The sequence below is a fragment of the Dendropsophus ebraccatus genome, chromosome 13 (genome assembly GCF_027789765.1).
Source record: "Dendropsophus ebraccatus isolate aDenEbr1 chromosome 13, aDenEbr1.pat, whole genome shotgun sequence".
Classification (NCBI taxonomy): Eukaryota; Metazoa; Chordata; class Amphibia; order Anura; family Hylidae; genus Dendropsophus; species Dendropsophus ebraccatus.
The window spans coordinates 73,357,875-73,383,258 of NC_091466.1; the positions used below are offsets into that span (position 1 = coordinate 73,357,875).

The following is a 25,384-nucleotide window of genomic DNA, read 5'->3' on the forward strand; positions in this document are numbered from 1 at the left end:
TAATTCCTTCAAAACTCTAGGATGGATACCTTCTAGGCCCGGTGAAGTACTTACCAGCTGCTGTATGTCCTGCAGGAAGTGGTGTATTCTTTCCAGTTTGATATAGTGCTCTCTGCTGCCACCTCTGTCCGTGTCAGGAACTGTCCAGAGCAGCAACAAATCCCAACAGAAAACGGCTCCTGCTCTTGACAGTTCCTGACACGGACAGAGGTGGCAGCAGAGAGCACTGTGTCAGATTGGAAACAATACACCACTTCCTGTAGGACATGCAGCAGCTGATAAATACTGGAAGACTGTAGATTTTTTTAATAGAAGTAATTTACAAATTTGTATAACTTCTGATAGCAGTTGATCTGAAAAGATTTTATTCTCGCCATATTACCCCTTTGAAAAAATTCTGAAAACTGTTCGGTTTTTGCTTACTTACATGGCCCTGTAGATAGAAAACTGAAAGTGCTAGAGCTCTTAGAAGGGGAGGAGGGAAAAACAAAAACACTAAGATAACAAAATTTGCGCGGTCCACTGGGTCATTTTGGGCCTGGTCCTCAAAGGGTTAAAGGGGTTATCCAGGCTTAGAAAAACATGTCCGCTTTCTTTCAGAAAAAGCACCTCTACTGTTCTTAGTTTTGGTTCCAAAGTGAATGAAGTGAACGGTGAATGGAGCTGAACTGTAATACCACACAACAACCTGAGGACAGGGGTGGTGCTGTTTTTGCAAGGAAATGGCTATGCTTATTTTAATCCTGGATAATCCCTTTAAGTTGTGTATGTCTACAACTATTACATTGTTATGTGGCCGACATCTTACAGATCTTTATACTTAATAGCAGTCACAGTATAAACGTGACACCTATAATCGTTCGGTGCGATATTTCTACCACTGCCGCTGTAATGATGTGGACGACTCTCTAAAGCTTTGACTTTATCCCCCCCCCTCGCTCCGTCTAGACAATGGAAGTGTTCGGTGAGGAAGAATCCCTTTGTGGTAAATGACAGAAATGTCAATTAGTATGGATGGAGGACATGTTATCTGTATGCACGCAGCACCACAGAAGGTACCGGAGAAAGGAAGGAGAGCGCAGACACTTTTCGGGAATTACACTTTCTGCTCCCGAGGCCACTAAGCTGAAAATTGCCATGGAAACAGACCCTGGCACACAACTGCCCCTAAGGAATCGCCGGCTCCCGCTATCACAGCTGCCAGTGTCAACACAAAAGGTTGGATGGCGTTTGCATCTTTATAGATATCCACACTGTCACCCAGATATGTAAACACACGGATAATATTTATATTTTTATATATAAACGCTACAGGAAGAAATAAATGGCGGGCGTAGCGTAAAGGCTCCGCTCTGTGTAAACTTCTATCTGCAGAATGCGGAATCTCATCGTCACTTTGTAACCTTTTATCCGGAATGCATTGTACAGCGTTTGATATAATAAACATTTATTGTCGCGGAGGTGAAGCGTACCCGTGTGACCTAATCCTCGTCTCTACGGTAGCGTCTGCGGCCTATGAATGTTAACGCCATAGACGCCTCTTTGGGATTGGAAATAAAGATCCTGGCAGTATAGTATTAAAGGGATAGGATACATAATAGGGACCGGAGATTCTTGCACAGAACGTGTCCTTGGTATATACACCCACATACATAAACCTGTCCCCCAGCGATTCACACTTCTCTCTGGAGTGAAGAAGCAGACTTTAGTGTCCCATTTTAAGGGATTGTAGAGAAGGTGGGTAACCGCGCAACCAGCAAATTAAAATGGATTTAGCACTGGCACTTTTTCATTTAAGCTGATCGCACAGATGGAACCAAACACTACTCATTAAGCCCATTAAGTAGAGGCAGCGACACTGACGCGGCCATAAATCACGCCGAGATAGCTGACTGTTCTGATCATCTGCGCACAATCTACATTCTCGCTCATTTAATGCACCGCCTAATATTACGAGCCATTTGGGATATGATAAAGGAGGACAAAAAGCAGCTCAAAGAAACCATGGGAGTATGTGCAAAAAACACACAAAATACTAATGTATTCTGAATATACAGAACATGGATCATTACCTCTGCTTACTGGGTTAGAACAGGTTTAGACGCCATTATCTACATGGAAGGCGAGAGTCTATGCATCCTGCAAACCTTCACATTAGACAGATAAATACACCATCAGACCAATCTATTAGTGCTGGCAGTGCCATGAATGCCTCCACCAGCTCATACATCAGATGTAATGTAGCCGACTATACAGATGGAGTGGATCAAAGGTTTGACAAGTGTTACCTTCAGGTTTGTCCAGAACGCTTTAAGCCTGGTGTTCTGCATACAATGCTGGGATAACATGCTGCAAAGTTTAACAGGAGAACAAGGATGTGCACAACTTAGCAATATAATAGTATAAAGAGACTTGCTGTTAAAGGGCAGACGTCACGTTAAAAATGCCGTCCAGTCTGCAGGCATCGTGTTATACAGCAAGAAGAGCTGAGCGGATAGATACATAGATTTGTAGGAATAATTCAAGGACAACCTTTCACTTATTCAAGTTAATCTCTGCTCATTCAGTGCCAGATAGTCAAGTGGGAGTCTCCTATCAGTGATTGACAGCCCCCTCCCTATATGCACATAAATAGCTGTAAGTGAGTAAGACCGCCCACTTCTTAGCACAGAATGCTGTATAACATGCCAGGATAGCCAATCATGCCAGGATAGCCAAAGCTTTGGCATGATAGGAATCCTAGCTTTGAGACAGCCGGAGGGACACCAGTTTCACAGCCATGTTGCCTGTAGACTGGACCACATTTTAAATCCAATCTGTCCTTTAACCTGCAACCTGCAGTGTGGACAGGCTGATGTCACTGCACTTTGGACAGCATCCTATCATTGCTGTCAGGCTGCCATATTCAGTGAGTGGCACAGCCTAGGGCACTGGCTTCCACACTGAACAAGTTAGCCTACCAACCATGGCAGGACGATGTAAGATCTAGGTATGCTTTAACTACATCAACGCTACAACATAAAATTACACGGATCTGTTAGGCTGGGTTCACACTATTTTCTGCAGTCCGATTTTTTCACTGTTTTATGCAATAAAAAAAAAAAAAAAAAAGGTGAATTTTGATTTTTTTTTTTAAATAATGGAAGTAAATTTTTCATCTATTTTTTCCCTCCCATAAAACTGATGAAAATAACGGATTGCAAAAATGCAGCGTTAACCCAGCCTAAATGTCTTTCTACACCTTAGTCACTGGGAAAAAGGTCATAATGCACATAAAAGCACATACAAGTTGTGTTCTAAGAATATGAATCATACCATAATGTTGCCTAATGTGAACTCTACCTAAATAGTTCTCTTAACCAAGAAATAATTGTTATAATCTGTATCTGTGAACAGATTTATTAGATAGACGGAGACTTGTATGGACAGACTCTATATATTCACCCACCTGCTTTTATCTCCAAGAGTCTTAACCTCGGGTCTTCGGGGTGATGCAAACGTCTCTTTTTTCGCCAACATCGAGCAGGATACGTGTACAACTGTCCTGGAGCTACACCTGAGGAGACACACCAACACGTTACACACTGAGATGGATGGATAACCCTATAATCAGTTCATTATTTCCATTATTTGTCGGCATCACACCTCCTGTCCACCCAGGGAGACCTGCTGACAACAAAGGGGATGATTTTTGTCTTTTATTAAACATGTGACCAGCCAATAAGCTAGCATTAGCTTGTTTTTTGGCCGATCACCAAAGCCCCTATTACACGGGTCAATCAGCGCTCGATTGCTCCTCGTTCCCTGCTGTATCGTTATACAGAACGATAGTCGTTAGTTACAATCGTTACTATGATCGTTTACTCCATCTGATCCCAACAAATGAAGAAACGATGTGGAATTATGGTGCGTTTACACGGAACGATTATTGTTTAAATTTTCGCGATAACGATCGCATTTGAGTGATAATCGGCTCGTGTAAACAGCGATCGATCAAGCGACGAATGAGAAATCGTTCATTTTTGATCATTCAACATGTTCTCAAATCGTCGTTGGCTAAAAATTAGCAGATCGCTTCGTGTCTTTCAACCCTATGTGTGAGATGGGCTTAAGCGATCTTAAAGCAATTGCAATAACGATTTTTCCAGGCGATATATCGTTTCGTCTAAACACTGATCGTTATAAAAACACATTGTTACTTTGAAATCGTTAATCGTTCGATTGGGCGAATTATCACTCCTTGTAAACGCAACAATATAATAATAATAATTTGCACCATAATCGTCCTGTGCAGAATTCTCCATCATGATCATTACTTAGATTCCTTATCCCTGCAAACAGACCATAAACATCCAAATAATAGCCATGGCTCTTGCATTGGTAAGAACTGATCATACTAGAAGCACAGATGTAACGATTATCATTAGAGACCACTACACGCTTTGAACTGATGCTCTTCACATCTATGGGCGAGAAGACAACCAGCTGCCAGGAACCTCTTTAGCCGCTTCTCTCCAGAGGAAACAAATGATCACACAGATTAAAGGGGTTATCCAGCACTACAAAAACATGGCCACTTTTCCCACTACTGTTGTCTCCAGTTCAGGTGCAGTTTGCAATTAAGCTCCATTTACTTCAATGGAACGGAGTTTCAAAACCCCACCCAAACTGGAGACAACAGTAGGGGAAAAGTAACCATGTTTTTGTAGTGCTGGATAACCCCTTTAAAGTGTAACCTGTCTGCTTCTTCCCTGACAGGATACATTAGATTATATGCACAGATATTGGTAAATCTGAACGTAATGAACGCTTCTATTCACCGTTATGGTGGTGTCATCACCGTTTACACTCTAGTATGAATTGACTGCAGTTTTATTTCTTTTGCAGGGAAGAAGCTATAAATATACTTAATGCTTAATGCGGATAGCCATTTGATATTACGTGTTGGAATGCTAGCCATGCGATCTCTGTCAGCAGATGGGCCCGTGAAAAGCACAAGTGTCAAACTCGTTTTTAAAATTAAAGGGATACTCCAGAGGGGGAAATATGTTTCCAAATGAGCTGGTGTTGTAAAGCTATACAGATTAGCAAATTAATTTTATTAAAGAAACTCAAGTTATCCAGTACTTAGCTGCTGTATGCTTTGCAGGAAGTGGTGTATTCTTTCCAATCTTTCCAGCTCTATGCTGCCACCTCTGTCCATGACAGGAACTGTACAAAGCAGGAAAGGTTCTATGGAGAGACTTGCTCTGGACAGTCCCTGACATGGACACAGGTGGCAGCAGAAAGCACTGTGTCAGACTGGAGAGAATACACCACTTCCTGCAGGACATACAGCAGCTGATAAGTACTGGAAGAGCTGGGTCTAGTCTAGCTGTGGCTAGATGTTAGCTGAGCATCAATGGGGAGAAAATTAAATGCAATAGTCATACGAAAAATTTTCAAGGCGTTTCCCCCCCCCCCCCCCCCCCTAGGCAGTTGTTGGGCAGCCTTTTTTCTCACATTCTTTCAAGAAACATTGGCATCTCCCCCACCCATTAACTTCTATGGGAAAAAGGGGTAAAACACCAGAAAAAAAAAAAAAGGCCGTGCCTATATACCTACTGGCACAGACACAGCATAAGAGTGAGCATGCTCTGCAGTCTTCCGTATACCTGAGCCTCCGCTCACCCGCCAATGTTTGAGAGAGCAGTCTGTCCATGCTGTGCATAGACAGAACAGTCAGTAAATAGTGGGTGGGTGGCATGGCAGACTACCTTCAATTGGAACACTTATTGACTGCTCATTGTTAGTCAATAGGGAGAAGTAGTGGCTTTTCCAGTATTTCCGTAGTGCAATAATAAAAAAAATTGTAGTAGAAAAGAAACGAGAGTGCACTCACCATCAAAACTTGCTCTTATTTAGTCCATTAAAATCGTACCCAAGCAGTCTATAGCAGTTACAGCTGTTTCATGCTAATCACAGCACTTCCTCTGACGTCAGAGGAAGTGCTATGATTAGCATGAAACAGCTGTAATGATCAGTGGAGGGTGCTGGTGTGCTGGTGGACTGAATAAAAGCAAGTTTTAATGGGGAGTGCACTCTTGTTTCTTTTCTACTATAAGTATTGGATGAACTGTGCCTTTCTAAATAGTTGGCACCACCTGAACTTCAGTCACGCCCTGTTTCCCCAATCACCTGCTAATCCCAAGGGAACCCTGTCCCTAGGTATTCCGTAGTGCCGACCGCTTTACCTGTATTACCTTGTTCAATGATAATAAAACATAGTCAGATAAATGATGACCAGAAGGTTTTTATATTTGATGCATTCATTGAGTGTTCCGCTTTGTTTGCATAGTGATGGGTACCATACCTGGTCCTCTGTGCCTTTTCTCCATCCAGATGTAGCAGTTGTTCTGGGCTACACCGGTCTGTGAGTCGAGAAAGGGGAGGCGGACGCTGCGTTCGGCACATAGCCTCGAGTTGTAGTTGCGGCAGTGTTCAATAGCTTCTTTGTAGAACTGATCCCCAAGTCTGCGAGAAAACATAAAAGTATACGTAAAAAGTAAGTATACGTAATACTGGGAGATACACACAGTATATGGGCGGGTTCACACTGAGGAATTCTCGCGGATAAACCCAGCGGAATTCCGCAGTATGTACGCGCGCACGGCCGCACGCCTTTCCGCCGACTTCATAGACACCATTCTATGGGCTGGCGTATTCCGCTATCCGCCGAAAGAAGTGACATGAATTCCGTAGTGTGTACCCACCCTAAATGTGGATACTAAAACTGTGACCATCTTGATAGGGATTGTCAGCTACAGACAACCTGATTTTCATGTACTCAACTATCTTAGATCCCTCTATAGCAGGGGTAGGAAACCTTGGGTCTCCAGCTGTTGCAAAACTACAACTCCCATCATGCCTGGAAAGCCAAAGCTTGCTTTGCCTTTCCAGGCATAATGGGAGTTGTAGTTATGCAACAGCTGGAGACCCAAGGTTTCCTATCCCTGCTCTATAACCAATGTTGCCAGCTTTCTGGCAATACCACATGATGGCGAGAAATACAAAAAAGTATAAAACCCCATCTAGTCAATAGACAAAGCCGTATAGTCATCCTAAAGTCATGATGTTATACTATGTCATAGAAAGCCTCTTCACACAACCTGATAGTCATTATAGAATCATATATAGTGTGTGTGTATATATTAAATTTATAGTAAGGGATGAAATACTTGGTTATTCGTAACATGTCAATAAGGTTCCCTTCACATTATGTGTTGTGGCCACACTGCCCATACACATCGCAGCAATTTCTAAATAGTATTCTGGGTTATACCTCATTGGCTTATTAACTTTATTAGTCTGAATGTTTATATTCGTATTTCTGCAATAATACGAAAATGGCAAAAAATCAGTTAGTCCTCTATAGCGTTCCTGTCATATGGAGTAACTTTTGGCATGTTCCCAGACACGTCACTAGTCACTGACTGCAGCGGCTCTCACTCCTGAGACCCACTGTGATCCTGAGATACAGCCGGGGGAATGTGCAGCTGTGCGCTCCACTTCTCAGCTGGCAAGGACATCAGACTTGATTTTTCCATAGACTGAAATGGAGAACAAATCAGATTGGATTGAGAGCGGCGGATAGAGGTGTGTCGCCATGCACTTCTGCCGGCTATATCTCAGGAGATTGCATAGGGTCTCCCGATGAGGACATTACAAAAGTTATTGCGAATAACAGTAATGCTTTAAAAACAAACAAAACAATGAACAAATACAAATAAAAAAAACTAAACAGTTCATAACAAAAAGATATAATAAATAACAAGAGAAATTGTAAATTTGCATTTACATTTGCATTTGTAATTATAAGATTTGCATTGCACATGTAGGTGTATTTAACCCCTTCCCGCATGAGGGTGTAACTGTACATCCTAATGCGGGTCGGGACGTTCAGAGAGGGGTTGCACAGCGACCCCGCTCTGAATCACTGCGGTCCCAGCTGCTATCTGCAGCCTGGGACCACGGCAATTAGCGAGCACAGTCCGATCGCTGTGCCCGCTAATTAGCCTTTTAAATGCAGCTGTCAAAGTTGACAGCTGCATCTGAAATGCTGCTTTTTCCTTCCCTGGTGTCTAGTGGGGAGGGGAGGGTTGCGTAGGAGAGATCTGTTACCCGCATCTGTCACTGGCTGGGGTCTGCACCGTAATGGAGCTGATCCCGGCTCGGCATTCTATTGCTTTCGGCTGCAGCAGCCGAAAGCAGTAGAATGCCTATCTCATTGATCTATGCTGTATATCTATACTGCATAGATCTCAATGAAAGATCAGAGCAGTTATACTAGAAGTCCCCCAGGGGGAATAACCCTAACCCCAGGGAGGAACAACCCTCTCCCCAGGGGGGAATAAACCTAACCCCAGGGGGCAATAACCCTAACCCCAGGGGGCAATAACCCTAACCCCAGGGGGCAATAACCCTAACCCCAGGGGGCAATAACCCTAACCCCAGGGGGGAATAACCCTAACCCCAGGGGGAATAACCCTAACCCTAGGGGGACTTCTAGTATGTGTGTAACAAAATAAATAAATGTTTTATTAATAAAAAAATCCCCTCCCCTAACAAAAAGTTTGAATCACCCTTTTCCCATGTTATAAATAAAAAATAAATAAACATGTTTGTTATCGCCGCGTGCGAAACCGGCCAAACTATTAATTTATCACATTCCTGATCTCGCAAAGCAAACGGCATAAGCGCAAAAAAATCCCAAAGTGCAAAATTGCGCATTTTTGGTCGCATCAAATCCAGAAAAATTGTAATAAAAAGTGATTGAAAAGTCGCATATGCGCAATCAAGGTACCGATACAAAGTAACGATCATGGTGCAAAAAATGACACCTCACACAGCCCCATAGACCAAAGAATAAAAGCGCTATAAGCCTGGGAATAGAACGATTTTAAGGGACATTTATTTTTTTTAAAAGGTTTTAATATTTTAAAAGCTATCAAATAAAAGTTACACAAGTTACATATCGCTGTAATCGTAACAACTTAAGGAACATATATAAACAATTTAGTTTTACCCTAGGACAAACGGCGTAAACACGAAACCTCCCCAAATTAAAAAAATGTGTTTTCTTTTTCATCACACATTTAATTTTTTTCTGGTTTTGCAGCATACTTTATGGAAAAATTAAGCCTGGCATTAGAAAGTACAATTAATGGCGCAAAAAAAAGGGCTCATGTAGTTCTCTAGGTAAAAATATACAAGCGCTATGGTCTTTTAAACACGTGGAGAAAAAAACAAAAGCGCAAAAACGAAAATTAGGCCGGCCCTGAAGGGTTTAAGTCATATTTTTTGTGGAAGCGACAATGCTGTACAAAGCATATTTCGGCTATGCATATGTTTCCACTACGCGAAAATGACAGCCACTTTTCCGTACGTCCGCCTGTTGGTAGTGACGGCAGCAAATAACGATCACGATCATTATTTACAGCTGTCATTACAAATAGACGGGCATCAGTTTTACGTCGTGGGAACGTTTTATGGGGTGTTTTCCATGCATATTATACGAGGTCTTTACTTGCAAATCTTGTATAAAGTGAATGTATTATGTCTGAAATAAGAGAACTGTCACTTATTATTATGGCTGTAAAAACAAATAATGTTATTTGTGCAGTGTTTCCTATTAAATAGAATGTAATTCAATAAGGAAACAATCGCAGATATAACACAGCTGAATTTCAAAAGCACAATGAGCGTTTTTACGCTTCAAAATACCATGTCTGAATATAGCCGTAATGCACAGGTATGTAAAGGTTCTCCCCCTATGATTCTGCTTTCTGATGCAAGTATACGTCGACATTATAATCGGCTTCCGGTGTATCGGTGCAAGTACCGGCACATACACCATTTACTCCTATGGGCTCACTCAGACTAAGAACTGTAGTTTTCTAAACTTTTAAATCCATGTGAAAAGTGATATACGTGCCGAAGATGACCCAAATGTAGCCTCTAGCTCTGACTAAGTTCAGGCTATAGGAGTAAATGGGGTCCATGAGTTTCAGTGCACAAATAGTGACATAGTGCCGATGTATCTGTGCATCATGGGGTGAATAAAGCACCGTAAGATGTTTGGTTTTGCCAAATATGACATTGTTCACAATGACCAAATACAAGGTGCCACCAGAACCGTCTACTTCTAGGCATTGTTCTGCCAGGATGATGACCTTGGCTTGTTTTGCAGCCATTGAGACAACGGTGATCTTTACTTTATGGCAGAATATTCTTAAGGAAAAACGTGAGACCATCTGTCCAGCAGCTTAAGCTGGGATGAAACTGGGTCATACAACAGGATAATGATCCCCAGCAAACCGACATCTGCGTTTACATCTGTAACGTGAATTCTGCTTTTCTGTACCATCAATGGGGCAGAAAGACTAAATCGATGTTGTGATAGATCCGTCACACACTCCCTGGCGAGTTATCATGGGGTCCATTAACTTCCACCAATGGGCTTGTTGCTTTGCCGAAAAAAAAAAAATTACAGCATTGTGATGTGTTTTCCATAAAATGTGATGGGAATCTCTAATGAAGCCGCTGAACAAGGAAGAAGTAGGCAAGTTCAGACGTCAGCCCCGTAACAATGAGATCTTATGAGAGCCGGGCTTCAATATCACAACTAGAGCAATGTTATAGAGAAGACTGGCACAACATTTATACAAGGTGATGGAGTAGACCTGTAAAACCACCTCTAGCGACAACAGCGGGAAGGAGTTTATAGGTTACTGAATTACAGGGTGTATTTATCCTGACGCATGGCTTCTGAATGCTGGGTAACCTTTAGGAAAAAATGACGGAATATTGTAATCGGTTGTGTTTCTATTACTAGACGTTGCTGTGGACTATAGAATTGTGCCAAGGACTATACACTGTATCCAGATGCCACAGCTTATCGACAGGGGTGGCCATCAGTTATTGATAGTCTATCCTAAAGGTCTCACTAAATGTGCTGATGGCAGCCCAATCAATAATGTAAACGAGCGCCGATCTGCTAGGTACTGGGCCTATTACACGGCTTGATGATCGTTTAGCAAGGGCTGCACAGACATCGCTCCACGCTCCCGTTCTTCTCCTGCCCTCTGCTTGCTTCCCAGCCAATCACTAGCCAGGACTGCCACGACCAGTGATTGGCTGAGTGGCCGGTATGCTCAGAGGGAGGAGAAGACCGGAAGCGTGGAGAGGTAATGTTTTCAATCGTTAGCTGTCGGCCATTCATCGCTGTGATATGCGGTCAGCAACTGATGATATTGGTGTCAGACCTAAAGGAACAATCAGCCTTTGGTTGTTGTCTCTATAGGGCCATAAGAAACTCCACTAGGAGGACAAAAGGAGCCCTTCCATTTTTCTTCACCATTGATAACCCGGTACACATTGGACAGACGTTTGCTAATTTCAATTGGACTGGCTAGTCATATATGCTGCTTTCTGTCTGGATGTGTTAAGTTGCAAATGCCAGATCCATTCTCTGCTCTAAGGGAGATAAGCCACCATCAGGAGAGTCTGGCAGTGGCTTACCCCCACTAATCCAAATATACAAATGCATGGCCAAACTGAGGTTTTACGTTATGTATGAATAGAACAGGATAGGTAGTCGTCATCTGAGCAAAGAGTTCTCCTTTAACTCTATAGGACACTGTTCACTTGTACTTTAGGGCTGTAAAGATGCCAGCTATATTACTTTAGGCCTGTTTTTTTTGAGCAGACAATTCAAAATCACAATCAGAAAAGCAAAATCACAAGCGCACCCCCCCTCCAAAAAAAAAAATAAATAAAAAATACAAAACTCTGCATAAAACCTTAATAAAAAATGCACCAAAGGGCAACAAGAAAAAAAAAAAAAAACCTTTTTTTACATGTAAAATAGGTCCGACATCGAAAGCTTTCCTGCACAAGCCCTATTATTAGGACTTGTGCAGCAAACTGCTCAAGAAATCATTTTTATGACAGGTACCGTTTAAAGTGATATTGTCACCCTCCCACCCACAAGCTTAGAAGCTGCACTATCCATATAATCACTTTATTTCCTCAACTAGGCGGACTTCATAGCAAATAGGCCCTCGCTCCAGCTGGGAGATGGGCCCAACTGCTTTAAAACCGCACCTAGTCAACATTTTAAGCCACAATGAAGTGAGAGTAAGGGGGTTGACAGCCCCTAGGAAAAAAAAATAAACTGCAGGGCACAGGGGAGCATAAACTATATAAACTCACCTCTCTCTGTGCCTCTCCAGCATTGGATCGCCGCGTCAGGACCCCCGCTGGCCTCTGGGATCTCCAGCAGAGCTGACGTCATGACCTGGCTGAGCTGGCTGCCCCTGGAGTCCCTGATTGGCTGAGCAGGCTGCCCCTGCAGTCACTGATTGGCTGAGCGGGCTGCCCCTGGAGTCCCTGATTGGCTGAGCGGGCTGCCCATCAAACGAGACAGGCATTTTCGTGACATCATCATAACTCAAGAAAGAATTCCTTCGGTGGGGTTCCCTGGGCCGGTTGCACGGCAAATCACGGTAAGAAACCCTTTCTTGTTATTTTTCCCCCTCTCAAATTTTGGAAATGGTCAGACTATTCCATTAAGATTCAAAATACACTGTGAGAACATTGCCAAAATTTACTTGCAGTCTTACATTTTTGTATTGAGTTTTCATGGCATATTTCATGCGTTATATAAAGGCCCTGAAGTTCCAGGAATGTAATAGTAAGTGAACTAGCAGCAGTTTGCAGGTTGATCTAGCCAGTTAACCATAATTTAATATGATCCACAACTATAAAACTCTTAATCGGCTAAATGTCTCCAGCTCACGTCCAAGGCCTTCTATTCCAACTACAGCCCCTGGTAACAGAATCTGGAAAAGCATTTGGTTCATCAGATTCCCTAGCAGTGGGCCTCCACAGGCTTTCATATTGCCAGGACGCCTGCGAGAAAGCTAGCTGCCGAGACTGTACACATCATTGTGCGGTGGCCGCCATTGTGGAGCTGAAAATCCTAGGGTAAGCAAGGGGTTAATGAGACAATACTAGTGACTCAGCCGGAGACGGGAGGCGGCAGCGCACCTTTACATTCTAGCTGTCACCGATTCCCTAGCGCTGTCTGCAGGGCTTTATTGAAAAGATAATTTGGCTCATAAATTTCCCCCATCGCTCCCACCGACAGCAAATGATCCACAGAAGGACCCTGCTGTCCGACAGATAATTACTTCCTCCGCAAGATTCCAGGCGACTGGCAGAGCAGGAATTATGAAATGAAATAAAAAGCAGGATTGGATGTCCACAGGCGACCGCCAGACGCTTCAAGGGTTAAAAAATGAGACTACAACGGCGCTGAGTTTGGGAACAACGTATAAATATCACTCGCTCTGCTGTCGCCTAACAATATGGAGCTTAAACAGAAGCCTCACAAAGAGATCTGGGAGACTGGTATTACACTGCTAGGAAACAGGCCCGACCGTAGGCGCAATAGTAAAAAACATCAGTCTGAGATGGATTAAATAAGCGATGGCACCAGGTCAGTGACTGGATAAATCTAACACCTTCGTGTCACATTCACAAACCTAGTTATGTCACAAGGGGCCCAGTGCATTGTGGGGCAGGAGACGGCCTGCATGGGGGAAATACACACTAAGAAAAGAAAAACCAAACTGGCTTCGCTTTTTGTGTTGTATGTTGCATTGTTTGCAGCAAAATTGTGGTGTAAAATTGTGGAGTTTGGAGCACCCCGAGGGTCCTTTAACAGGGCAAATCGGAACCCTTTAAAGTGCCTTCAAATGACGCAAGCTATCGAGTGGCCGTGCTGCATGAACCTTCAATGTATCCTTCATGCGGCCATTTAAATATATTGCTATCGGCTGCACATCCCATGTATACACAGGGAGATGTGCGACCGAAAGCACAAAATTTTGCAGCCACACAAAAGATGTGATGAGCTGCTGAGTGGGTATTTTCTGATGACAAGGAATTGTGTCCAGAACTTTCCGGGCGTTGGGCGGTCATCTCAGTAACTGTACCGCCCAGCGTGGTCTGCATCTCCCCACGGAGCACGGACGTGGAATGCCTATAACGGACTTCCCCCCTACCCGGGCAGCATCTGTGATAACATTCTGGGAGCGGGGGAACTGTACAGATATGTGCCGCGCTGTAATGAATCAGCCGCGCGGCTCTGTCATTACAGCGCGGCGCATATCTGTACGGTTTCCCCACTCCCAACATCTTATCACAGATGCTGCCCGGGTAGGGGGGAAGTCCGTTACAGGCATTCCACGTCCGTGTTTTGTGCGGAACACAAAACGTGTGAATGCAGCCTAAGGGCCCTATTCCACCGGACGATTATCGTTCAGATTATTGTAAATCGTTCGAATCTAAACGATAATCGTTCGGTTGAAATGCAGTTAACGATTAACGACCGAACGAGAAATCGTTGATCGCTTTATAAGACCTGGACCTATTTTTATCATTGCTCGTTCGCAAATCATTCGCATTGAATAAGACATTGTTCGGTCGTTTGCAATAGATACGAACGCAATAGCGAATAAATAGTGAAGAAAACCGATCGCAATTACGATCATAAGTAACGATTATCGTTCCATGGAAATGAGTGAACGTTTTCAGGTCTTTCACAATAGCGGTCGTTTGAGATCGTTAATCGTTAACAATTATGTAAACGATAATCGTCCGGTGGAATAGGCCCTAAGGCTATGTTCACACATCGTATTTTTGCTCAGTATTTTGGTCCTCATATTGCAACCAAAACAAGGAGGCTCTGTTAACGCACTGTTGAAATTTAGTAGCAGTCATGATGGTAAATAATTGGCATTATATTAAAACATTGGCCGTTGTTATGAAATAACAGCCATTATTTGTCATAAAATGACGGCCATACACTAAAAATTTTCAGTGTGTGAACATAGCCTTTCTCTGTTTTCAATCCACTCCTGGTTTTGGTTGCAATGAGAAGTCCAACTTACTGAGCAAAAATACTGTGTGTGAACCCAGCCTAACTCTGAAACGCTGGTACGCAAGTCACCTGTACAGTACAGAATGTAAGAACAGATGGGAAGGTAAAATACACACATAAAATGTATAAAGAAAGATGTAATCAAAAGTAACAATACAGAAGGACTAAAATTTAGGCTATGTTCACACAACGTATAGAGACCGGCCATTCCGTGACTTAAGTACCAGCTGGATGATCTTTCCGGCCGCAGAGCTCTGATGCAGGCGCATCAGCGCGCGCCCTCATCAGAACCTCCCATAGCACACAGTGAAGCGAGCGTCCGGAGTCGCTCGCTTCTGACAGGGTTTTTTACGGCCACAATTCATTGAATTGCGGCCGCAGAAAACGGACATGTCAGTTATTTGCGGCCCTGTGCAAGATCCCGGCCTGAGCATATATGTGTATATGTACCGTATAAGTGTATACCCTCCGGCCGGGATCCCATAGAACAATAAGCATTTTTCACCCGTACAAAGTACGGCCGTTGTTGCTGATGGCAACAGCGGCTGTACTCTTACATAGTGTGAACATAGCCTTAAAGTGTACCTGTTGTTCCAATAAACTTTTGGCATGTCCTATATAATTGACAAAGTTTGGGATGCTGTCAATAGTTTTACCAATCTGAGTCTGAGTTTTCAGGCTCCAGCCAACAACTATAACTAGTCTGGAAAGAAGAACGTGCCTTTTAGGGACTGGGATGTGCCATAGACTTGCATTATGAGACCATCTCTATCACGTGGTTGAGAAAAGAACACATTGTTTAAATCAAGTTTTTAATGTTGAAATTTCCCCCCCGAATTTTTGGTGATGTTTATATTGTCCGATGTACTATCTAGATTTTAAAATGACACGGAAATCTTGACATTTTTATTCCAACCACCAAGCCAACATACTAAAAATATAATAAAAAATATAACTGAAAAATAAAAACAGATAAAAAAAAAGTAAGATGTTTTTAGTATCCATCTCTAAATCAGGCACGGGAAACCTTACAAATTACAAATCCCATTTAGCTTAGGTTGTCTGGGCATGATAGGAATAGTAGTTTTACAACAACTGGAGAGCAGAACATTCCCCATCCCTGGTCTAAATCTATGTGATATCTTCTCTTTAAAAAGGTAGATGCATCAATAAAAATCTCCTAAGATACCCAGTGATCAGCTGATTACTGTCTGAATGCTCCCCTAACCACTACCTGGTTCTTCTCCCCCCCCCTTGGGCAGGAACAGGGAAGGAGAACCTGCAACTCTCCAGCTGTTCCACAACTACAATTCCCATCATATCTGGGCAGCCAAAGCTTTGGCTGTTCTGACACGATGGGAATCGTGGTGTTATGACTAGGGATGAGCGAACCGGCTGAGGTTTGGGTTTGTATGAACCTGAACTTTGAGTAAGTAATGGTGCCAACTGGGCACTCAATGCACTAAATGGATGCCTAGTTACATTAAAAGAAATACATTATTTTAAATCAACTGGTGTCATGAAGTTATATAGATAAATCTCCGGTCTTCCAGTACTTAACAGCTGCTATATGTCCTGCAGGAAGTGGTGTATTCTCTCCAGGCTGAAACAGTGCTCTCTGCTGCCACCTCTGTCCATGTCAGGAGCGGTTTTCTATGGAGATTTGCTGCTGTTCTGGACAGTTCTTGACATGGACAGAAGTGGCAGCAGAGAGCACTGTGTCATACTGGAAAGAATACAACACTTCCTGCAGGACATACAGCAGCTGATAGGTACTGAAAGACTTTAACTTTTTGACACCAGCTTCTTTAAAAAGAAAAAAAAATTCAACGGAGTTCCCCTTTAACTATTCAGAACCTGTATTTCCATATGGCAGAATATATAGTACATATATGGGAACAGCGATGCTTAAGCCTGTATTGTTTCTTGTTCATTACAGAAGACAGTGACTACCCATGTGCAACCACCTCTAAGTCAGGAAAACCCCTTTAACTATTTTTACTCCCTTTTCTATAGAAGTTTATCATAACTAAAAAAAAATAATCTTTTTCTTCCCCTTCCCCTCTCTTGGCTCACATGTAAGTTTCCTGCTCACTGTCAAAGTCGTATTTGATTACTGTGATCATATGTTTTCCGGCTGGTTGGTTGTGGTTGTTGGCATGGCTCCTGGTTCCTGCCTATTCATTTTCCATGACAACTATTCTCATCTTTTTGTATCTCTCTTCATTTGAAGAAGCTGCAGTAATAGATGTAACGCCCTTCCTTCCCTACATCGGAATACCACCAGTTGTTTAGGCTGCTGCGCTCTGGTGACCTCACATCATCACTTCCTAGAAGTTCATCATAGGGATATTGTGTGGATCCAAGTCAATATCCGTGCTATCCGTCTATACGGGTATGTTCACACATGGTAGTCATTTAGCATTTTCCAAGCAATTTTCACAAAAATGCAGCGTTCTGCGGTGAAATCTCAATACAATGGTGCCTTGGATTACGAGGAGCATAATCCGTTTCAGGACTGCACTAGTAATCCAAATCCACTCTTAAACCAAAGCAAGTTTTCCCATAAGAAAGTCAGTGATATGCAGACAATTGGTTCCACACCCGAAAAATAATGATTTTATATTCTGAACAACATGTAAAACAGATGAAACAATGAGAAACAGCAGAATCTGTGATATATAAGTTACTGTACAGTATAGCAGCATGTGGGGTATAATGTATAGTAACTGTATAACCCTGATAACACAGCAGCTGGATATGTGATATATAAGTTACTGTACAGTATAGCAGCACGTGGTATATAATGTATAGTAACTGTATAACCCTGATAACACAGCAGCAGCTGGATATGTGATGATATAAGTTACTGTACAGTATAGCAGCATGTGGTGTATAATGTATAGTAACTGTATAACCCTGATAACACTGCAGCAGCTGGATATGTGATATATAAGTTACTGTACAGTATCGCAGCATGTGGTGTATAATGTATAGTAACTGTATAACCCTGATAACACAGCAGCTGGATATGTGATATATAAGTTACTGTACAGTATAGCAGCATGTGGTGTATAATGTATAGTAACTGTATAACCCTGATAACACAGCAGCTGGATATGTGATATATAAGTTACTGTACAGTATAGCAGCATGTGGTATATAATGTATAGTAACTGCATAACCCTGATAACACAGCAGCTGGATATGTGATATATAAGTTACTGTACAGTATAGCAGCATGTGGTGTATAATGTATAGTAACTGTATAACCCTGATAACACAGCAGCTGTATATATGATATATAAGTTACTGTACAGTATAGCAGCATGTGGTATATAATGTATAGTAACTGTATAACCCTGATAACACAGCAGCTGGATATGTGATATATAAGTTACTGTACAGTATAGCAATCAGCATGTGGTATATAATGTATAGTAACTGTATAACCCTAATAACACAGCAGCAGATGGATATGTGATATATAAGTTACTGTACAGTATAGCAGCATGTGGTGTATAATGTATAGTAACTGCATAAACCTGAAAAACAGCAGCAGTTTGTAGATACAGGATGGAACTGCAGATCCCTATAATGCAGTAGTGTAGTACAACAGGATAGAATAGAGAAGCAGGGCTGCTGTCAGAGGTCTGTGTGGTCACATGACAGCAATGGGGAAGGGGTGTGTTTAGCATGGACCAATCAGGAAGTGAGAATCACAGAGCTGTACAGGAGGACAGACACGAAAACTTTATATACAGCAGTGTATATAGCTGAGTGTGAGTACAGGCACATTATAGTAGCAGTGTGTATAGCTGAGTGTGAGTACAGGCACATTATAGCAGCAGTGTGTATAGCTGAGTGTGAGTACAGGCACATTATAGCAGCAGTGTGTATAGCTATATATAGCTATATATATATATTAGTGGTGCCTTGGATTAATTCATTCCGTGACCGTGCTTTTAATCCAAATCACTCTTAAACCAAAGCAAAATTTCCCATAGCAAATCATTGAAATGCAGACAAAGGGTTCCACACCTCAAAAAAAGAAGCAGCGCTGCTGTCAGAGGTCTGTGTGGTCACATGACGGCAATGGGGAAGGGGTGTGTGTTCAGCATGGACCAATCAGGAAGTGAGAATCACAGAGCTGTGCAGGAGGACAGAGACAGTGTGAATGCAGGCACATTATAGCAGCAGTGTGTATAGCTAAGTGTAAGTGTAGGCACATTATAGCAGGAATGGAGGGGATGGAAAACACAAGGCCTCATAGAGACTGCAGGGAGCATGGCATATGTAGGCACATAAATGCAGCACTCTCTGGCCGGGGAGAGAGGGGTTACAGCTATGAAGAGATTACCTCCACAGTCCTGTCCCCTGATGTAAGCCCCAGCCTGAAGTGGATCTGCTATGATTTGAAAGGTGAGGGAGACTTCCTGGGTCAGAGTACAGAGCTGTAGACCCCGCTATGCAGACCATGTCCCTCCCCTACTCGCGCTCTTACACCAAAGCAGTGTTCTTAAACCAAGTCACAATTTCGAAAAACTGTAAGCTCTTCTTGCAAAACGCTCTCAATCCAAGTCACTCTTAAACCAAGGTACCACTGTATAACGAAATGCTGTTGGTACTGAGGTCGGGACCCCTTTATCTGTAATGTCCATGGAGGGGGTGGGTAAACAATTACATCCACTTACCTCCCCGGCTGCAGCGCTGCGGCTCCGGTCCTCAGACACTTGGTAGTCTTGAGATGGGACTTGGGATGTGAGGTGGCAGGCCTGCTCAGTCATTCAGCGGCTGTAGGGATCTCCCGCCACATCACATCCCAAGTCCACTAATGGCCCTATTCCACGGGCCGTCTAGAGGAGCAAACAAGTGATCTCAGCGCTCGTTTGCTCCTTGTTCCCCGCTGGCTGGCGCCGCTATTCAATGCGGCGGCAGTGAGCGGGTGAGTGCGTTAGGGGCGGCAGGGAGCTGCGGGGGGGGTTGCTCGGGTGATCGCTGATCGTCCGGGCAGCCCATAGGATACAGCTGCCGATGCTCCTATTCAACGGAGCGACGGCAGAAGATCGTTGCTGTATCAGTCGCTTGTTTTTCAACATGTTGAAAAACAAGCGACTGCAACGATCAGCCGACATGAACGATGTAGGCTGATCGTTGCACTCTATTCCACGGGACGATTATCGTCCGTAGCGGCCGAATACGGCCGATATTCGTTCCGTGGAATAGGGCCTTAAGTGGCCGGGGACCGTAGCGGCAGCGCTGGAGCCGGGGAGGTAAGCGGATGTAATCCCTGGGCGGAATTTCTTTAATCTATTTATATTTTCTTCTCAATTTTAGTTCTAATATTTGAATTTTCTTTTCTATTTTCAGTGTTCCTATAAAGCAGATTCTTACTTTCTATATCTAGGAAGTGTTTCATATCTCTGCACCAATGGAGACACCCGGTATTTATTGTTACATACGCTAACATACATTACAGAGGCATATAAAGGGTCTTGTCTGGCAGAGCCTCTCCATGTTTACATGGATGGTCATTCATCTGAACGGCTGGCATGTAACATCACATTCCCCCTGCAGGGAAGAGAGATCCGTTTAGTCTGCACTCTGTGTGCAGCCATATGGTGCCTCAGAGCAGCAATCTATTCGCTGCAATATGCTATGTGATAGAGCATAACACTATTTCTTTCCTCGTAGACTCTCATGGAGCTTCTGTAGGGTCTTTATGTGCATTGGATTTGTGCGACAATGCTAAAAACGGCTGCGTGCACGGGTCCTAAGGAAACGAATATTACAATATTACATATTATCAGAGTTAGTAAGCTGATGTTTTGTACTTAAATATTTTATGAAAACAGTGTTAAAGCAATGTTACTATACGTCTATAACAGGACGGGTTGCATTGCGACGAGACCTATAGAATATTGTAATGTTTGCTTTGATAGTTTTTTTTTTTGTTTTACCCTTTGCACGTGTCCTGTGATTCCAGACATATCTGCAAATTGTGGATTGTACAGAGACATCTGGCGGGTGGCCAGGCGGCATCATTACAGATGGCTCAGGGGACACACGTATCCAGGGATATTGTCAAGGGTAACTCCAGGTATGCCAATTACAGATTTTTTTTTTTCTATATTTTTTTCTTTACGCTGACTTTCGATCAAATTACAAAATTGAAAGTGCGACATCAGTGTCTAGCGTCTAGTCTGAAGACATTTGTATCAAACCATTGTGCGCAATGCAGGCGTCTGCTAGATCTGCGCATCGGTGGATTGTACACGCTGGGCACCGCGATTAACATGCCAACTATAACTCAAGGGAAGGCGCCTGCGGCAGAAACCTTTATTAACTCTTTCTGCTGCTACTTTAGACTAAAGAAGACATTACCCATTAGGCTATGTTCACATCTGAATATACTAGAGCTAGGGAACCTTGGCTCTCTAGTTGTTGCAAAACTACAACTCCCATCATGCCTGGACAGCCAAAGCTAAAGCTTTGGCTGTCCGTGCATGATGAGAGTTGTAGTTTTGCAACAGCTGGAGAGCAAAGGTTCCCTTCCTCTGGAATATACAGTAGTCTATGCGTTTGTTTTATACATCTGCAAATTAAGGGTCCTATTACATGGGGCGATTACTGTGCGAAAAATCGTTATATAGTTCGAATTTGAACGATAATCGTTCTGTGTAATTGCAGGCAACGATCGAAAAATCGTTCGTATGCCGTTGATCGAGTTCTGAACCTAAAATCATCGCTTATCGTTCGCTGTAATTTCACAATCGTTCGCTCAAGTTCCGCGTATTTTCCCTAATCCAAAAGCCAAAGCCAGGAACAGATTATAAACAAAGAACAGCTCATAAAGAAAACACTGAGATTTCTCCTCTTTTCTAATCCATTCCTGGCTTTGGCTTCAAAAATCTGTCAGATAAATCTGTCTGTGTAAACGCACCATAATATCTTGTTTGCGATCGTTTATCGTTAGTCGTTAAAAATCGCTCCGTGTAATAGGACCCTAACAGTGTGGTCTATTTCTGAGAGTTTTCGCAGAACTGTATACGTTCCTAATTAACTGTATACGTTTTAAGGAACGTACAGTGTACGTTCCTTAAAATCAATGGATCTGGCACACATATGCCAGATTACACAGAAAGGTGATTTTTTTGCAGATGTTATGGACGTTACGTCCGTAATGTCCCCAAAAATGTGGAACCCATAGACTTCTCTTGGCTCCATCCATTCTGCAAAATCATTGTTCATAACTTCAGATCTGCAATTATGGATATGTCTACAGAAAGTGTGAATAAGGTTAGACAGTATAATAGATTTTTTTTTTATTGTCTAGGCTACGTTTTGGACCACTAAAGTGTATGTGTGTTTAAACTACTGACGTAAAGATTTGTGTGTGTCAGCTACAGTCAATATTTTGTGTGGAGCAACAACAAAATAATATTTTTCTGCAGCACAACCACCAGGGGGCAATGGAAGGAAATGATTCACATTGTATCATTATTATTAATATATTGCACAAAATCTATGTATATAGTAAATCTAGATTTTACCTGTAAGACAAGTCTCACCTAGATGTCAGCCAGCTATGAAGAGTTCGATTACATTCACCCTACATACAATGTTAATTTAGGGGCATATACTGCTAGCCCCCAGATGTTGACGTATACCAGCGTGCCCCTCCATGCATCTCAATGTGACTACAAACAGCACATATAGAGCATATAGGGTGCTGTCTGCCATCACTGAAGTGAATGGATCGCATGGATATACGCTATAAATTAGCATGGTGTATTGTATTTGTATTTTATTAAAGGGGCACTCCAGCAACAACAACAAAATATTTCTAATTAACTGTCAGAAAGTGCCAGAGACTTTATTTAATTTAATTCTATTTAAAAATCTTCAGTCTTCCACTACTTATCAGCTGTTGTATGTCCTGCAGGAAGTGGTGTATTCTTTCCAGTCTGGAGAGCAGGAGAGGTTTTCTATGAAGATTTGCTGCTGCTGCTCTGGACAGTTCCTGACATGGACAGAGGTGGCAGCAGAGAGCACTGTGTCAGACTGGAAAGAATACACCACTTCCTACAGGACATACAGCAGCTGATAAGTACTGGAAGACTGGAGATTTTTTAAATAGAAATAATTTACAAGTCTCTGGCCCTTACTGACACTAGTTGATTTGAAAGAAAAAAAAATCCACTGGAGTACCCCCTTTAAAGAGATGAAATAAAGTTATGCTGTAAAGTCCCAGGATAGGGGGGGGGCTACAGTAAATGGGTAAAAAAAAAAAACTTGCCAAAACTGTTCTGATGCTTACTATGGGGGCAGTGGACGGGAGTCAGCACGGGCATTCACACTGGCCAAAATCAACCAAGGCCAGAATGAAGTTTTTTCACTAATTTATAGTATCAGACCAGACCGGTTAACCCTCACCCCCTGTTCACACCTGCAATAGGCTCTGGGTGCCCCTGACCTGGTGCCAACTCACTAGTTACCGTATACTGTGAAAACCTGCCAAGACCTGATGTTCTGTACATGCTTTGACCCGGCCCTTAAGGCCGTATTACACATAGCGATTATCGTTCAAAGATTCGCTATAACGATCGTTCACTAGCGATAACAGCGGTTATTACATTCACTGATTACTGTTATGAACGATCGCTTTTACGTCGTTATATGGTCGCTAATCGTTCCTCAGGATGACCCACACAACATATCGGTGAACGACTTATTACACGAACGATCTGCGAACTGCCAACGATAATTTTTCAACAGGTTGAAAGACCAAAATGAACGATTTTTCATTCGTCGTTTCATCATTGTGTGTTATTACACGGACAGATAATCGTTCTAGCGAATTTTTAAACTATAATTGTTCCGTGTATTAGGGGCGCTACACTTTGACACTTTCCAAGGTCGCTCAGACTGTTGACTGTTTGGTATTTTATATGCATACACATAATGAAAACTGTCATAGGTGTCTATAGATATACATACGTACATACATATACACACATACGCTGCACAGTATACTAAAGTGGAACAAAAAAAAGCAAAAAACTGAAACCGATGCAGAAAGGACGGCCATTCCGGGCTATAGCAGGCTTCCCAAAATAAACTCGAAAGCCGCGATCATAGAATCTCATTTCGCACATCGTGACATTAAATGACCGTTGTATTAGACTCCTATGTGGTTAAACTAAAGGATGTGGCAAAACAGTCCCCTTTCTCAATCTGAGTTGTAGGCAGTTTTCCCCATGTATATACATGTATACACAGCACGTCATGCATTTCACATACAAAGTGTTAAGAAAAGGAAGCTTTTTTATTTTCATGTTTTCATGTAGCGAGAAAACAAGATTCAGGACATAAGAGGTAACGTCCCTTTTATATGCTACAAGTCTCATCTTGCAGACAGGGAAAAAACTAACTTTTTTATTTGTTTTTTTTGTTGTTTTTTAGCTACATCTGTACAATGCTGCTGAACATGATCTTTGATACACAGGCATCCTGCAAATTACCCGCCCCGATGCCCAGTGTAAGCGAGCGCCGATTGCTACACACTTATGGCCCGTTTACACGGAACGATAATTCGCCCAATCGATCGTTTATCGATTTTAAAGCAACAATTTGATTTTTATAACGATCAGCGTTTAGACGAAGTGAAAAATCGTTGAAAAAAAACGTTATTGCGGTCATTTTAAGAACGCTTAAGCCCATCTCACACATAGGGTGAATCTGCAAAAAACTGTTTAGGCGCAGCGATCTGCGAATTTTCAGCTAACGACGATTTGAGAACATGTTGAAAGATCACAATGAACGATTTCTCGCTCGCCGCTTGATCGTTTTCTGTGTTTACACAAGCCAATTATCGCTCAAATGCGATCATTATCGTAAAAATTTGATCGATAATCGTTCCGTGTAAATGCACCATTACTGAGCCCTCTTACACGGCTCGATTGTCTGTGTGGCCATTGCTGCATATATATATAGAAAAGTTATACTTACCCCTCAAGGCTCCCAGGTTTCCTTTTGACTTCTTTCTTAAAGGGGTTATCTAGCATTAGAAAAACATGGCCACTTTCTTCCAGAGACAGCACCAGTTTGGGGGCAGGTTTTGTAACTCAGTCCGATTGAAGTAAATGGTGCTTTTACGCGGGATAACCTCTTTAAACTAGCTAACATACATTCTGCTGCTTGCATGTAGCTGCATTACCATTGACGGGTAACATAATGGACCAGTGACTAGAGTTGGCTGGGAAGACCAAACCATGCAGCACCTTACTGGCGCACTCAAGTAACATACTGTAAGAGTCCCTGTAAACTCTACTACCTCTTCTGAAAGAATGCCAGATTCATGCATGAGGGACGTTCACCGGGCACTGCAAATTGTCA

The 25,384-nt window shown here is 42.6% G+C and overlaps 1 protein-coding gene across 9 annotated transcripts in view; it reads right to left on the reverse strand.

Moving 5' to 3' along the window:
• The window catches only part of DPF3 (double PHD fingers 3), a 182,157-nt gene that overhangs the window by 63,293 nt on the left and 93,480 nt on the right, over positions 1 to 25,384 (reverse strand). For all 9 annotated transcript variants that reach the window (XM_069950997.1, XM_069951002.1, XM_069951003.1 and 6 more), the window contains 2 exons: positions 6,353 to 6,513; positions 3,449 to 3,556 (listed from right to left, as the gene is read on the reverse strand). In XM_069950997.1, the coding sequence (XP_069807098.1) occupies positions 3,449 to 3,556; positions 6,353 to 6,513 (269 nt within the window). The remainder of the gene's footprint in view (positions 1 to 3,448; positions 3,557 to 6,352; positions 6,514 to 25,384) is intronic.